General features: G+C 31.3%; 1 protein-coding gene across 2 annotated transcripts in view; it reads right to left on the bottom strand.

Annotated features, from left to right (window-relative positions):
- LOC143194442 (ATP-binding cassette subfamily G member 4) overlaps positions 1–18,463 on the bottom strand; it is an 88,325-nt gene that overhangs the window by 10,751 nt on the left and 59,111 nt on the right. The window contains exons 4-7 of one of the 2 annotated variants that reach the window (XM_076401240.1): positions 16,914–17,059; positions 11,730–11,968; positions 2,980–3,227; positions 71–239 (exon numbers count right to left, since the gene is read on the bottom strand). In XM_076401240.1, coding sequence (XP_076257355.1) covers positions 71–239; positions 2,980–3,227; positions 11,730–11,968; positions 16,914–17,059 — 802 coding nt within the window. The remainder of the gene's footprint in view (positions 1–70; positions 240–2,979; positions 3,228–11,729; positions 11,969–16,913; positions 17,060–18,463) is intronic. The other variant, XM_076401241.1, reaches the window with a different exon arrangement.

The following is an 18,463-nucleotide window of genomic DNA, read 5'->3' as shown; positions in this document are numbered from 1 at the left end:
GTAAACTAAGATTACTTTTTCACAAACTTAATCTTTGATTTCAAGTTGAGACTGATAATTACATACTTACACTGGAGTAACACTGGCATCATTGGTATGTACATGAAGAAAATTATACAGGTGAAATAAAATCCAAAGTTGAAGATAGTTTTAGAGCCATCTTTTCCCATTCCGAGGTACAAACTTCCTATTAGGCATCCTATTAATATGTACAGAACAGTTTTCAAGCAGAGGTATGTCTGAAATAATCATAAAAAATAAACTCCTTGTCGAATTCTGAAAGATGGGAAAAAATAGTTAAGTTCTTAATAATTAATACTTTCAATTTCAATTTAAATAATTTTTTTGATTAAAACAGTTACGAATAAATTTCAAAACTAAATACGAAGTAGTTTTCAAATATATATATATATATATATATATATATATATATATATATATATATATATATATATATATATATATATATATATATATATATATATATATATATATATTGTATTATTTATTTGAAAATGTGATAATTTTAAATAAAAAAAAATGTTTAGGTCTTAACATGAAACTTATTTTTATCTTAGAGGTTATGTAAATAAATAGAATTGCTGGATCTGGAGTAAATAATTTTTGCCGACTTGGTTGGCACAGTGGTCAAGTCGACAGGGCGTCCAGCTACTACTGCGATAGTCGCAGATTAGAATCTTAATTAATTATTATTAGAATTAATTAAGATTCGTATTCGTAAGTGCATTCGAATGTGCCTTGGAAGAACATCATGGTATTTCTTCAGTAAAATTAATTTGATTTTACTACAGCGTGAAAAGCTAGTTGTTTAAAAAGTTATTTAAATCCAACATGTCATTGTGAGAAGGTGTTATGTCTGTTCTATATGGTCGATGGTTTAACATTTACTAACCAAGCTTCTGTAATTTTTGATTGTCATCGGAGAATTACTTGTTGGTCGTTAACCATATGGAAGATAAAATATTTTCTATTATTTAATTCGGACCACTTTCTTTCGACTGCCTGGTGTAATTTCTCTAGTGGTCCACAGTTGAGTTGAGAATCAACCGTCGGATAAATTTTACCAACGCTGTAATGGTTCATTATCCTTTATCCATTATCCATGATATTTGACGTATCTGATTATAATATTTCACCCATTTTTCATCATCAGTTATGACACGTTTCATATTAGCGGATCCTATCACTGTTAATTTGCTTATCTTGCTGGACAATTTAAATAAATTAATCAGCTTTTTCAGTAACTTTCAGACGCTGATTTTTTTTAAAATTAGTCTTTAAATTAGTTTTTTTAAAAAGACTGAAACGGGGAATACTGGAAATTAAAAACAAAACCATAAATGATTATCTGAGAAATTTAACACATGATAAAGAAACTGATTATTCACTCGGGAAAGCCACAAAATACCTAAAGCGCTCATGTCTACACAGTCCATCTATAAGAGACCTATGTGGGAATTGGGCACGTGACAATCACCAAAAAGCAGAAGCATTTGCTGAATATCTAGAAAAAACTTTCAAACCAAACGAAACTAATATAGAATATCACCAGGCTACGATTTAATAACAGGAGAATTACTGCAATACCAATAAAGGGAATTATAAAACTCACCAACTTGATCATCTATATTGGACAAAACTTGAGCTAATTTAAGGAGCAATTTGAAAAGACTAGATTTATTGGCTCATAAAGATTTATATAATATTCAGCAAGCGAGCCAATTGAATTCTACATGTACAAAACATAAAAGTGACACTATAAGTGTTGAAGCATGGGCAAATGAGGTCAAAATTATAGGATGTGTTGGTGTTATATAGGTCATAATTTTAGTTTCTTTATACCTACCCTACTTTAAAGGAAGAATGAAGGACAATATGAAATGTTAAAAGAATATAATATGTATAACATGTATATTCTACACATAGGCTTAATGCATATCGATTTGAATTGCATTCCTTGTTATTATTGAATGAATTGAGAGAGAAGCTTCTAGCTGTTTTTGTATATTGAAGAGATTCGATGAGGAAACAATGAAGGTATTTTTTAATGCCGTGCAAAATGTATTATTTAGTAATTTTAAAGATAAATGGATGCTGATCTTTTTATGTATATTATATTCTTCAAGTATACGAATAATTTACAAGAACTATAACTTTGGTTTGCTATTGTAATATTTATATATTGATAAATGATTACATATTATTATATATTCTTTTTAAAATGAATGAAATTCAAAATATTTTAAAATTAAATATGTTTATGAAGGCTTCTTTATATTGCATTTTTTATACTATAGGAGATGGAAAACTAGACTGAGTCTCAAGAGAAATTTACGTTAATGGAGGTTAATTTGTGAAATTAAGATTATTTCTATAATATTGATAATTCAATTTATATTATGTTCTTCAGATGTACGTATAATTTGCAAGAACTGAAAACGTTGCCAATTTAAATACTTGTGCGCATGCCATGATTCTCTAGAATTAGACTCTTGTTAACAGGAGTACCAGTACCAGTAAAGATTAGAGTCCGCAAACATCAAAAATGAAGATAGAGTTAGTCAGCTTCCTAAACGATAAAAGTAAGAAGCTCACTATCCTTGAACTCTATCCAAATATAAAAAAGTGTGTTCATAAAATATAACATAAGTTTGTTCTCACCACGACTTGTGGAAATATTTTCTTTAGCAGGTTTTATTCATTCTCTAACAAGAAGCTGTTTGCATTTAAAAATCGAGTGTTCATGAAAGGAAATTCTTCTTTTACTTATTAATGGATTAGGTAAGATTCTAGATTAGATTAGACCAGAAAAATATTTTGCATTTCGTATTTTAAATACATACACAATATATCTAAATACTAAAAATTATTTATAAGTGACACAATATATCGGTAAAATGCCACGGGCTTTTCCCAGAACTAATATTTATGATATTTTTAAGATACTATAATTAATACCTTGTCTCTCAACATTTGCTTCCACATTCGCATTAGTAGTATCTTGTACTGTGTTATCCAATCGGATCTCTCGTTGTAACTGGATTCCTGCTCTAAAATTTCCACATTTTCCTCCTCGTTTTCTGTTATATTTTTTGGGTTTGAGTGTGGTTTATTAAAATTACTAGTATACGTATTTTTGCCATTTTCTATTGCTGATACTAATCTGTCTTGGAAATTGCCGTACTCTTGGCAGGAGACTTCTATAACTAAAATAAAAATAAAACAATTTAATTAAAATAAGTAGAATTTCGTTGTGAGTTGCAATGATGACAACATACGCGCCGGGCTTATGATATTCTGTTTACCACTAATTATATCAATGTCTTCTACAGTAAATTTAAATTAGTTCCGATTTAATTGGAGGGTGCAAAAGTTGAAAAAAGACAATTACGTCCATTAAGCTCGGCTTATTAAGCAAAAATGATCAGACATCGGTCAAAGTTTACTGTTAAACGTCAGTGGAGAATTAAAGAATGCTAAACAAAGACAGTGATGTTCAAGTTCCGCAGTTAAAATAATTGGTAAAGAAAGGAGGACATTAGAATTATTATTCACAGAGAGGAGAGGTTATTAGTGAATTTATAACATTAACGTTGGGTTCATTATGTCCGTGTAGCAACATTTGTTCGTTAACAATAGAATTAAAAATTCATCACTGTTTTAATTCTCCATCTTTCATAAAAACAACCAAAATTTTATGAATAAATTTTAAAATATTATACAATGGGTACAGTGTTTGCAAACAATAAAAAAACGGCGTTTCATCGCTATAGATATATAACAGGTCAATTGAAAAGTCCCCGGCCTACTATAGTAAAACATATTTTTTTGGCAAAATTAGTTTTTTTTTATTCAACATAATTCCCTTCAAGGATGATACATTTATTATAGCGACCCTCCAACTTTTCGATACAATTTTTGTAGTACGATTTGTCCTTTGCTTCAAAATAGGCCTCAGTTTCGGCGATCACCTCTTCATTCGACGAAAATTTCTTCCCAGCGAGCATTCTTTTGAGATTTGAGAACAGCAGATAGTCGGTGGGGGCCAGATCTGGAGAATACGGTGGATGAGGAAGCAATTCGAAGCCCAATTCATGGATTTTTGCCATCGTTTTCACTGACTAGTGACTCGATCCATTATCTTGGTGAAGCAGCATTTTCTTTTTCTTCAAATGCGGCTTTTTCGGCGATTTCGTCCTTCAAACAGTTCAATAATGCAATAGTAACAGTCGCTGTTGATGGTCCTTCCTTTTTCAAGGTAGTCAATGAAAATGATTCCGTCCGCATGTCAAAATACAGACGCCATAACCTTGTCAGTCGATTGTTGCCCCATGCTTTGGAGCGTGTTTATCGTGTAAGTAAAATGATGGAGCCATATTTCATCCATTGTCACATATCGACGCAAAAATTCGGGTTCATTATGCTTAATCATGTCCAAACATTGAAATCAACTCATCATCAAACCTCGTTGTTTTTGGTCAAAAGTGAGCTCGCGCGGCACTCATTTTTCACAGAGTTTTCTCATACCTAAATATTCGTGAATGATATGATGTACACGTTCAGTTGATATCTTTAGAGTGTCTGCTATTTCATTCAATTTCAATTTACGGTCATTCAAAATCATTTTGTGGATTTTTAAAATGTTTTCGTCGGTAACAACCTCTTTTGAGCGTCCACTGCGTTCACCGTCTTCGGTGCTCATTTCAGCACGTCTCAACTTAGCATACCAATCCTTGATGGTTGATTTTCCTAGGGGAGTGTCCGGAAACTCGACATCAAGCGAAGTTTTTGCTTCAACTGTATATTGTTCCTTCAAAAATCAATATTTTATCAACACGCGAAATTCCTTTCTATCCATTTTTTCACAATAACAAAAGTTGCTTCATTCAAAATACTAAAATTCACAAACTAATGATCCGACAGCTGTCAAATTTATACGCGCATCTTTTGAGGGTTAGGGCTAACTAAAAAACGTATGGATTTAATTCTAGTAGCGCCATCTATGTGCCAGCCGGGGATTTTTCAATTGACCTGTTATATTAGACAGGGCGATATGGAATGATTTAAATCCGACTCATCATTTTTTTGGGATGGAAAAGGAATGTCATGAAATACCTTCAGTAAAACAACAAACATTTATGAAAAAATATATAGTTTACGGATGAATATTTTATTTTTTATTAAGATAATGCACGTAACATAATTCACAAGCCATTGTTAAATCGTTTGTACAGCTAGATTATTCAGCCTATTCAGTTCTCCTGACGGTATCCATAAATTAGAGGATTATTAGGAGGAAGTGTATTGAAGTTGATGGTAATTATACTAAAAAGGAAGTAACTTTTAAAGCCATACGTGTTGAATTATTCGGTGTAATTCAGTAAATAATAATCGAAGCGCTGGTTTAATTGGGTTAATTAGTCGTCCAAGAACATCAGTGATCCACGAAACTGCTACTAATTACTTCCTTGGGTATTCACTATGTGACTTAAAATAAAAGTAACTGTATCTTAGATATGTATATTATAATAATTACTCTTACAGTTACATTATAACACATCGGCTGAAAAGTCCCGGACCTAACACATAGATGGCGCTAGTTCAATTGCATTCATAGCTTTTTCAAAAGAAAGCTGTTAAAATTTCATGATATTCTACTCATAAGTTTCTGAATTATTGTGCTAAGAGTGACAGTATTTTTGTTATTTTCAAAATAATGGATCAAAAACAATTTCGTGTTTTAATTTTACACTGCTTCTTGAAAAAATACCGTTCAAGCGAATCAATGGTTTGAAAAGTGTTATAAGGACTCCGGTCTATCAGAAACAACAATAAAACGTTGGTTTACTGACTACATACGTGGTCGTAGAGACACCCTATGATGTAGAACGCAGTGGGCGTCCGAATGAGGCGGTAACACCAGAAAACATCAAAAAAATCCACAAAATTATTTTGAATGATGAAGAACGATGTGGTTTTATATTGCGTGAGCATTTGACTATGAGAAAGCTCTGTTCAAAGTGAGGCGCGTTTGCCCACTGTTGACCAAAAATAACAATGTGTTGATGATTCTGAGCAGTGTTTCGCCATATAATACGTAACAAACCAGAATTTTTGGGTCGATATGTGACCATGGATGAAACATGGATCCATCACTTCACTCCGGAATCAAAACGATCGTCATCTGAGTGGACATCAACTGGTGATAGGCCTATTTTGAGACAAAATATAAATCGTTTTACAAAAGTGGTATAAAGGTTAGAGCGGCGCTGGTATGATTGTGTGGCTGTTGATGGCGATTACGTTGCTGATTTTGAACAAAAAAAAAACGCGTTTTTTTACGCCCGGACTTTTCAGCCCATGTGTTGTATATAGAATGAAATACCCGAAATATTACGAAACATAATATTTCTTCGATCATATGAATCGATCTTACTTCAATCATAACTTGGCGTGAATTACAAGCGTTAATTGTTGCGAATCTTTTTTTTTTGAGCTCGAATTATAAGCTGGTAAGTTTCCTTGCTGATGTCATACTGATATTAGTTTATTTTCGGTTTTGTGAAGGACTTTTGGGGGGAGTGCTGAGGGGTTAGTGGATACTAACGCCTCTGGCAGGGATTTGTTGTAGGAGTTTTGAGAATTTGAGGAGTCCGCAAGTCATTTAATGAAAACAGATCTGGCGAATTCCCGAACCGTGGTTTCCCGATGTAATTGGGTATTTCTGACAAACTATGGGGCGCTCAGAGACTACCTTAGGATTCTGTTTTGTACTACCTGAATATTTTCCACCTGTTCCGAACCGATGAATCTGAACCAGGTGTTTGATCTATATGATAATACGGATCGCGAATCAACTATCTGTAGAGCAAAACCTTGATCACTGATGATAATTTGCCGATTCTGCAGATGAGAGGATAAAAGACGTAGGTGACTCCGTACTACTTATTGTCTTGTTAATCTGGATGGACCATGCAAATTCGGCCAAAAATTTATTTGTAGGTATTGCGGTAGTTTTATGTTGTTTGGCTACAATGGCTACTGTCAGTTACCTTTGGGTTTTGACCACTATTCTTCTTCGCCGATGATGTTTTACCAGGTTTTGTGTATACTGTTATTATCATAGATTTTGTCGCTAGTAAACTGTTAAACCATTCAGCTGTTTTCATCACCAAATCGCTGCTAACCAACCCTGAACGATTTGCCCTCTTTCGAAACCTGTAAGATCACAAATTTCACCGATCGCTTGTTTTAATAAAACATTGAAATTGAAATATAAACTATAAGACTTGGAATGTACATTGAGCAATGCATACGCTTCGCATTATTTACAAGGTTCAGCAGCAGTGTTCAACGTGCAAAAAGATGTATTATCTTGTATGGGGTACATATTATTTTGTTTTTTCTCGGAGGTTCCATCAGGATAGAGGTAAATGCCACACAGTAGGCGTGACTTGAATTGAGCATTAATATTATGTGACTTTACTGGGCTTTTTCTTGTGGGGTATTCTGATGTTTCAGATTTACGAAAAATGATCGATACATTACCAAAGTAGCCATTACTCAAATTCAGTTGGACCTATGAACAATGGAACTTGAAATCGACTGAGGTACGTGTCACCGTAAGAATCTGGGGCGGAATCGGATTTGAACGGTGGTATATAACATAAATATAACTACTTGGAAAAATGGGGAATAGCTCTGCCAATCCCACCCTATAGACCATACCTAGCCTTTTCTGATTATGTCTTTTTTCCATTCATGCAGGATTAACTTATCGGAATACGCCTTACTACATTTAAATTAATAAATAATTGCCTCGATCAGTTTCCAGACATGAAATAATATTCTTTTGATACAGACCCCGTTGAATAACTGAATAATATATGTTATATAGTACAACTAATATGACAGTGCATTTCCTAAGAAATTGGTATGCTATCTGGTTCGTAGCAAATCGTCTGTATAGACTTTCCAACAAGTTGGTACTGCTTCTAACAAAACAAAAGTTTTTCTTCCGAACGTTACATGTTTCATAACTTATATTGATATATTCTGCTTATTGTATAAAGCCATATTTTCATAACTACTTTAAGTTAACTTTTTCATACATGTGACACATATATTTAGTGTATAATGTTTCAAATAGGTATCCAGAATTGATAATTTCAAATGTTCGTTTTAAAAGAATTGTTAAAGTTTTTTATTTTGTTGACACCACTGTTCTCTGTACTTACGTGGAGCTTGAACGTCATATGTCATATATGTCATATATTACAATGCGTTTTATCATTTTTACAATCAATAAAAATAGAATAAATAATTTGTTTAAAATTCTTTATAGCCGCTGAAAACATCGTAGTAGATTTAAGGTGAATTTACTATTAAAAACTCGTTCAAATGAATGGTATAGGTGCGTTCAAAAGTGGAGAGAAGAGTGGAAGATTGATCTTGCTTTGGATTGTTTCATTAATATTGTGATTTAAAATTTTTCCAAAGCGTTAGCATTTTTGAGACTATCTATGTAAATGTAAAAGATATAAACAAAAATTAATGCGAAAACGAAAATAGCCATCAAATTAATTATACATCACTCCATTAATATGTTAAAATCTATGATGTAAAATTACGATAAAACTGACACTCTAAATAGTAAACCAATAAGTAAACAAATAAATAAATACATTAAAAATAAATGAATAAAACTCTTTAAACATATAAAAGCCATTTTTCTTCATCTTCATGGTGAAGACATATAGGTTTCTGAGTTCGATCTATGAGGAAGGAACAAGTAAATCATTAGTAACTAATAAGCAATATGTTAAGATCTTTTTCTATTATCTATTCTCTAGTGAGATAGTAGGAGAAAAGTTGATCTAATATGCCAAAACTTGTTATTTTTTTCCAACGGGTACCATTCAAGCTGCACTAGACTGTCTATCCAGAGTTGGGCGGTATTTGAATTACTTGTAATTAAAATACAAATACATATGAGGTAATTTAATTACTTCTTAAAAATTTAATTTGTAATTGCTATTTCAAATACCCGACGCTGGGGTATTTTGTACTTAGTATTTCAAATACTAATGGCTTTACGATACATTCGAACATAAATACATTTATGATTCAGCCCAAATGTGCCATTCTGCCCCACACAAGATAGAAATCTATATACGATTCTATTAGTGCAGCTTAGGAGAAGTAAATCAAAATTTTCAACTTACTTGATAGATTAAATTTACCCAATTTATTTGATAAGTTTAACTAATACTTTCACGACCATAGTGCAGAATACTTGGAAAAATTAATTGAAGTATTGAAATAAATTGCTACAGCCTTGTATTATACAGGGCAACAACTGTTACTATGGTAAACTTCTGCCTACTTTAAGATCTGTAAGAAGCAGATTATATCAGCAGCAGGAATACAATTTGAGATATTTTAATGTTATTGCATCACGACTAAAAGATAGTTTGGATAGAAGATTTGGTTGAAGCTTAAGTTTGAAGCTCTGGGAATAATCCTAACAGTTTTTTTGAGAGCCAGTTTCGTTCTTGGAATTTAAAGCATTCAATAGATGTGAACCATTTTATGCTGGCTATAGGACTAGATTTAAATACTCACAGTGTCAAATATTAAGGTAGAGATTTAATTTGTCTCCATATTTCGTGTGCTGTTGGAATTACATAGAGAGCAGCCACAATCTAGTTTGGACTTTATTACAGATATGTTATATTGCAAGACTGGTACGACCTTGGCTACGACGACACTGTCGAAGGAACAAATCCGTGTGCTTATGTTAAGACCGATTAGAGCGAAGAACGAGATGTTAAATGATAGAGGGTCACCGGGCAATACTATTGCTGCTGAAGCTGTAAGGTCATAAAGGGTCGATTGAAGGTACTAATGGCCTTTAGCTATAAACTATTTCAATTTGGAAATGAACTTTGAAAAGAAACCTCAGACCGGGATATATAACGGACAGAAGTTCCTGTGAACTAATATAATCTACTGGAAATTGAAGCAGTTCAGGGTGAACCACAACCAAATGCGAATTGTAATTGCTAGGTCTGTCAGCCGTAACCTATTGGAATTTGGTGTTACCAAAACTTGGAAAATCATTCTATATAGGGTATACTACGAGAATTTGAGTAAAAATAGTGATATTTTGAAGATCGTCCAAGGGAAACTGGCGGAAGAAGGTACAAGCGATTCTCACATATAATTTTAGTACAACTATAAGCTGTCTGGACAGCACAACCACCACGTATATCTCTTTGGTCGTTTCTTTAGGAGTGAGGTGTTATCTTGTGTGACTGATACTGCTGGCAAAAATGATTGTGTCGAAGGAACAAGGCGGTGTATTTATGTTAAGACTGAATTTTATGATTAGCGAGAGTGTGGAGATAGGGGTTTGGTCCACATTAGAAAATTTATGTTGTAAAACTTGATGAATTTCTAGTGTTCTACTGACTAGAAACTTATTAAATATTAAAATACTTAGCTTTGCTTTATTTTAGATTTTAAAAGTATTCGGAAATGCCTTAGATTTTGCATCACAACAATGCACCATTTCACAAAGATTTTAGTTAAATTAAATTTTTATTGCGAATAAATTTATGATTAAAAACTCAAAAAACTCGATTGGACTACTATTCATCTGACATGGCTTGGGCCAACTTCTTTCTTTTTAAAAATCTCAAATTATCCCATCGAGGTATAGGATATTTTATTTTGATAATTGGATTATTCTTTGAAATGGGTGTATTATTTTGGTAGGAGTCTATTTTAAAGACGGTACTGTAAATATTTTATTGACTCGGATTTTTCAAGGCCTTTTGACAGAACGTACTTTTCGATGACATTAGTTAGAAATATAAATTAATTTTGTGGGTTGATTTTGGAGAAAAGTTGGTGTATTAGTATATTAAGTATAAAATAAATGTATGATCGTTACCGCGTGTTTTGTTGTTGTAAGTTTATTCATATTAACAATCATGCAAATATTTATTTTTTAACTTCAGAAATTAAACCCCTTGCGAAAGAAACTATGCAAACAGAAGGTATTCTTTTATTTTTGGATTAACTATTCGATAGTTGCAACTCCATTATAAGAATAGCTCCTGAATGCAAATCTTTTAACATAGAACTAAAAACAAATTTGTTAAAATTGCCATAAATTAAAAATTTAATAAATACTTTGAGAGGGTAAGTATCTGAATAAATATATTGGTTTAAGGCTACATAACCAAGATAGTTTGAAAAATATTTTTGGATCTATTAGAGGTCATGATTTCAGGAATTCCTCAATAAGCGTGTTTGAATTTAGGAAATTGTCAAGAGGATGAACATGAGTGCGCTTATATATAGATAATTTACATTCCTTACTAAAGGGGATGTATTCAGATTTATTTTTTTTTCAGAAATTGAATTACTTTTTATTTAAATTTCATTGGTCAATGAAACGCGACGAGATATTGAATGTGGCGAAACTTTTCTCCAGAGACTCCCATTGAGTTTTCTCTCTAACACTCTATGATCGATTTGGAGAATATTTTATTTCAAGTTAAATAATATTGATTTTTTTATATTTTACGCATGTTACATATTTTGTTTTAATTTTAGTGACAAGCAAGATAAAAGAAGAGAAGAAGAGAAAGAAGTTGTTTCTGTGTTGCGCGATATTCGCGGACAGAGTTGATACTTACTGAAATCTGCTGGATTGAAATGTATTGGACATTCCAATCCGATACTAGATAGGTAAGGAACCACCAATGGACCATAACCTTGGTAAATACATTGACCTAATGACATGACATAAACTTTGTCGAATGTAGAGAACATCTTGGAGCTAGGTGTATGTATAGAACATATAACTGTCCGTCCGCCTTCTGCTATTTTTTTCAATAAAGTAATACATTGCATGCAGGACATATCATCCAAACCACTGAAAAAAGAAAAGAATATGATAACTATAAATAATAAATCATTAAACTTTTACTATTAGTGTTTTCGGAATCATCATTTCCTTCCGTCATTAATTTGATTTTTCTGTAATATGTGTCCTATCTAGATGAGTGTTTAGAAATAAGAATTTTATTTATATTAAAATAGAATTGGATACTTAAAAATAATTACAATACAGGAAGTAATTTTTGTTACTTTAAACGCTACATGTTTCATAATTTACATAGGTTATGTGCTATTAACCAGAATAAGAAGTAGATGTCTGCTGAATATGGTAGGTAAAATAGAATATCTGACAAAACGTTTCTAATGTAGACAAGCAATCATGTAAACGTTTTTGGTGTGGGAAATTTTGTTTTAATCCCCCGTATAGCGCCAATAATTGTTGTTTAGATTAATAGGTCGTAACAATTTTAATAGCTCATAAAATAGTATGATCTTTTAATCGCATCTGAAATTTAGCTCACTTTTTTTCGGTGTGAATGTTTTATTTCTGTGTAATTTTATTAAGTTATTTTCCAAATAAATGTTTCTTTTTTGTTCGTCTTTGAAACTATATTTCATAAGTCACTAGACATTCTACTTCTTTCTATAAATTAATTTTACCAAAACTATTGTAATCCTCCACTGATTATTCATCTTTTTGCTACTATTGCGTAGTGATTTTGATTAGTTGGAAACAATAGCCAATTTACATGAATTGTTGCAGACCCCATGACCTACGAAATGACTTGTGCGTTAGTTTAAGAATATTTATCAGGTATTGTGTTAAATATACAGCGAATTAGGTTAGACTTATGAAAGAACGCTTCTTTTTTTAAAATAAGGATATATTCAGATCAGGCAATTTAATTTCAATGAAAAGGTTAAATTACTTAGAAATGATCAATAATAAAAAAAGATTATCTGTTATGTCATGTTAATTATTGTCTGTAATTAATTTTATTTCATATCAAGATTTGAGTTGGATTCTCGTAGCATCCATTCGCGCTCTTCCGAGATTCCGAGGTCTCCACGATGGTAACATGATTCTAAATATGTTTAAGAATAGCAATACTTTGTTATAAGTTGAAAGAGTGGAGTACCAGACAGTATATTTCCTTGCATTTATTAATTTCTTCTTTGTTTTTAAGATCTCCAATGGAATCTGCAATATAATATTGGCTCCCTGTGTCATTCTGGTTCTACTTTCTTTCTGTTTAGTTTAAACTTCATTTCGCTTTAGTATAAAGTATTTTGCGGAACTGCATGGCTCTACTATTGGGATATATCTAGGTGAGAGCAAAATATTATATCCCTAATACCATACTTTGTTAAAGACCTGTGCAACATTCTTAAACACTGTTGAGTATAAATTTTTTACTGTTTTTTAATTATTTCTAACTACCTTTCAATTACGTCTATTCTATGTTCTTGGTCGATGGTGAAATTAATTTCTGTGAAATTGAACTGCTGGTTTGGGACTATTATTTTTAAATGAATTTCAGGTAGTAAATATATATGCATCAAATAAAACTTACTACTGTGTTCGTAAAATAGTAAGATCTAATATATTTCTATTATAGGACCAATTTGTTAATAGCCAATACAAGCACCTCAGGAGACCGAAATTATGGACCTATAACCATTATCTTTACTGTTATTTTTATTACAATATTCTACCTCGCGACTTCTTTCAAAAAAAATCATAATTTGAGAACAAATTCTGACTCATGAAATTAAAATTGAATCAAAGAAGTCTTTAAGTGTAGTCTCAAAAAGTGGTCACCGTGAATGCGACGAACTAGGTTTGCAATGATAAATAACCTGTTTAACTTTTGTTATTTTCAAAACGATGCACAGTACCACGAGTTTATGAATACGATGATAAAATTGAACGATATATCGGCTGTTTGCAGGCTGCAAAAGATTGCTTCAAGGCTCAAATGAAGAGATGCCTGCCGAAGCTGCAGTTACACGGTGAACTTTTATAAATATAAATACCTTTATAAATATAAATATACTTACCAGTACAAATATACATTTAAATTGTAAAAAAAAACTATTACATTCTACATATAGCGAGAGAGATATAACTATAACTAGCATATGAGATTATAACTTTAGCCGAAGAAGTATGCATATGTCTTTGATGAACGAACATATTGAACAATTAACTCTTTATATAGACATAGTTCCTTAATAAAGTGATATTTTATTTCAATATGTTTGTTTTTCTTTGTATTTAAAGTTTTAAATCATCGAAATAGCTCTCAAAAAACTGTCCACTTTTAAATATACTTATTTAGTCTGTTCCTGGGCTGCCAAATCTTGCCACTGGGTTGCATTTATGAGACGGTATGAATCCACTAAAACTTTTTGTATTTGAATGATCATCACCTCAGTAGGCATCACTTATTCCTTCAAGCCCACTATCGCTTTACATGTCATGTAATCCATAGTCCATGGTACTTTCATGGTACCAATCCATGGTTGAGTCATAAAATATATTTTTCCAGCTTTCTATTGGCTTATTCAAATATCTGTTTAAATATGAGGTACAGTAGACTGTATATTAATCTTCTAGACAGTACCTTTTTAATTACGTTTTCAGAGTTGGTAACACTGATTTCCATCGGTGTTGCTTTTATCTTATTTTCTTCCATGTTGAATTTCTTGAGCAGTTATGCAATGATATTTTTTGATGAGTCTGCAATCCTTTTTTTATTTTTTGTATACTCATTCGAAAAAAGCGTTCTACTTTTGTTATTTTTCTGACTTAAAATTTTTCATATTTCATAGTTTTTGAGGTCAACTGTTTGCCCCTCCTGTTATTAATGCATCATCATTAAATATTACAAATAACCCTTATCTTTTAGTGTACAACCAGTAATCATAATCCCTTAAAATGTAATTTGTTCAAACAATGCTCGATTTATTTTTAGGTATCTTGTTTCTGTAATTAATTATTTAATTTTTTAATTTAATTAATTATTAATTTATTAATTTACTTGGTCTTCCAGTTCTTTCAAAAGTTAAAAATTGTTATAGTTTATAACACAGGTGTATAATTAAACTTCTCCACACAAATTTCCATTTCCAACCTCTGTGGAAACCATTCAAGTTTTTGTGATTCCAGATTCCAATAGTCTATTCAAATTGAGCTACTACAATCCGCTTTTGGACTTCAAGCTTCTCTCCAAATTCAAGTAGACTATGTTAATTCATAGCAACTTCAGTCCACCTTTGGTAGTCTTATACCTTCAACTGTGATGCGTGTGGCGGGTGTGATGCGGGATTAGATGTGTTTTTCAAAGTTTGAATGTTTCTTACTTGGAATAGTTTATGGCTAGCGGTCGTTGAGCACCTTCAATCCACCTTTTGTGACCTTACAGCTTCAGCTGCAATACCTTTCCCGAACTCCACTTAACTAAACCAACTACTGCTTTGAGTAACTCCAGAACGATTGCCAATCCAACGTCAATTTGTCTTTTATTTTTGATAATTAATTTGATTCCAGTTAATTTAATGATTAATTTAAAAGAGAAAACCTTACCTTATAATCTGCCCGGAATCCTACCGACTGCGCCAGTTATAGAATGTGAAAGGGTTTTAATTACAAAAAAATACTATTAATTTACTTTAAAAATGGAAAAAAAGGCGACGTAAAACAATTATTTAGCATGTATTCTGAACAATTTTTGGTTTAAAAAGGCATTTATTGAGAAAAACTGGTAAAATATATATTACATATTTTCTACAACTACATATTTTCCATCTTTCTTCCAGTCATCCATTGCATAATTAGCACTTTTTCAGCATTTCGAAACGTATGTCAGACGTGGCATGGTGCATAGATCTGAACAAATAGTAATGGGAATGCATTATGTTTGCTGGTAATGTTGAATGCGGTAAAATTTTCCATCCGAACTACAACAGTATATCCTTCACAACTCTTGGAACGTGTGGCTGAGCATTGTCATCCAAGAGGATAACTTTGTGTCTGTTATTCGTTATTGCTGGTCTTTTTTGGAACAAGCCGTCGTTCAATTTATTCAACATACATTGGTGGACATCTGCAGTAATAGGTTAATTCAGGTTTAATTAATTCATAGGTTTTAGCAGCTTGTAATACAGTACACGTTGTATAGCAACGTATGTATAGCAAGACTGTATAAACATTAACATTTTTCACCAATATATATATATATATATATATATATATATATATATATATATATATAATATTAAATATTTAAGGGGGCCCTAGATTCAAATAACGCGTCTCATTTTGTCTAAAATTTCTTGTATATTGTTTTGTGTGTGGATTTACTTATCGCATATTTTTTACCGATGATTTATTTAATTGAAATTATTTAATATTTAGGATTAAAGTTACTCTCACTGCAAAATGTCATTGTTCTGTTGTCTATAATGGCTTGTTTTGTTTTTGGGTAATAATTTGTAAAATGATAATTCGATATTATGTACATAAATCACACATGAGAAAAGAGAACACATTTTCCATTGAGGAGCACTTAATTTATTTTCATCGATTAAACATAGTAAAGAGTTGTACAATTTGCAGAATGATGATGGATATGTGAATTTAAATTTCGATTATAGATGGGTTGTGAACATTTACAGTATTCACTGTAGAGTGTGTATGTAAAAGGCTATATTGACTTTAACTCCATATAGATTTTATTGGTTGATTTATATATTTCAGACAAATGTAATTGTTCAAAGTTGGAAATTAATCTTAATTTTGATAATTTAGAGGTTTAATAACATAATTATTATATTAATAAAGGTTTTATTAATTTTCTACGTTAATAAGCATTTATTCGACAAACATAGATAATTAATGTTAATTTAGTTTAATTTACTCGAATGAATGACCATGGCGGATAGTTAATTTTCATTTATTTCCAATTAGTACTTACGTAGTTGGTTCATCCAGAAATAGCACTGGCGGATTGTTCAACAACTCCAACGCTATCGATAATCTTTTTTTTTCTCCACCAGACAATCGAGTAGTTTGTGTATTGAATGTCCTTTGTAAGTGAAGTTGGCTCAGCACTTCACGAATCTAAAAAAAATAAAACTAGATAAAAATAACATATTAGCTTGTGCTATAGGCATGTATAGCCTATGCTATTAGTTATATCAATTGTTAGAATATTTTGATGGAATAATTTTAAAATCTAAACCATTTAAAAACATTTTAAAATTAAGAATTAATATTAGATCTTCGACAGACTTTTTAAAATTTAAATAAATTATGACATTTTAATGGCTTGCCAACTACCCTAAAGTTCGTCTAAATCGAACAATAAGGTAAATGTCCAGTTTCACTACCTGACCAAGCCAAACATTTAAAAGCATTTATCTTAAAAACCCTTTTTTGGCATGGTCAAGGTTTAACGGTCAAATTATGACGTAAATATATTTCATGTTGCATATATCAAACTTATACATCCTATACATCAAACTTACTTTTACTTTAAAAGTTACAATAAACAATAATAAATGCAACAACAATAAATGGAATAAAATGAGAATGTTGTGAACTATTAATAGAAAAAAAAACAAACATAAATTGTAAGTTAGTAAGCGACGACTAGTAATAATATATTAATAAAAATTATTTTTATTCATGGACATATGTGATGCTTCATAATAGTTTGAACTAAAAAAATGTAGTCAAATATTATTGATATCTTAGTTTTAATAAGAAAAATTTACTATGTAAACAGTTTTCGTTTAAATAGTATATTCAGATGGTGGTAAGTAGGTTATAAGTTCACCCAGTCTAATGATTTTTCCTTTGTCTAGTTATCTGTATACAAGTGTGTGGGATATTTAGGTCAGCGTCTTAAATGCACATATATTTACTGTTATTAAGACATAGTTCAATAAGTAAACTAAAAAGTACTTCACGGATACCAATTTTTACTGAAACAATTACATAAGAATATAACGTAATAGAAATGAAGATGAAGAACAGAGATGCAAGAACGCATACTATTTATTTAATTTTTTTCTCTGAATAATTTCCGAAACATTCTTATTTGTGGTGATTAAAAAGAAAAGAACTAGTGTGAAAGATTGAAAAATGTATCGGTTAAATGGAAGTAAATCATAATTATCAGTATATTATAAATTACCATTATACAACCAAATATTAAAAGCTATATGGATTTACAGAATATTAATTAATAATAATATTTCAATACCGACTGTCACTCATGAAATCAAGAGGACAGGAAGAGAAATCAATCAAGAGACCCCATTCTTATGTTAAAATAATAAAACTATTTAATCTTGGGTAGTGCAGTTAGGTATTTAATAGTAAAAATAACAGTGTTAATACATAAACATTTTTTAAAATATATTTTAAGAGTCCTTTTTACCAACTAGGGTTTATCTGAACTGACCCTACTATTTAATGTGGGCTCTGAACCATGGTTCTCGGCATTAAGCCTACAGACTG

This window comes from Rhynchophorus ferrugineus, unplaced genomic scaffold, assembly GCF_030347505.1.
Source record: "Rhynchophorus ferrugineus isolate W39M unplaced genomic scaffold, kcgeb_rfMv2 rfM3, whole genome shotgun sequence".
NCBI classification, from domain to species: Eukaryota; Metazoa; Arthropoda; class Insecta; order Coleoptera; family Curculionidae; genus Rhynchophorus; species Rhynchophorus ferrugineus.
Note: the sequence above shows the minus strand (reverse complement) of the source record. Positions and strands in the feature narration are given on the sequence as shown.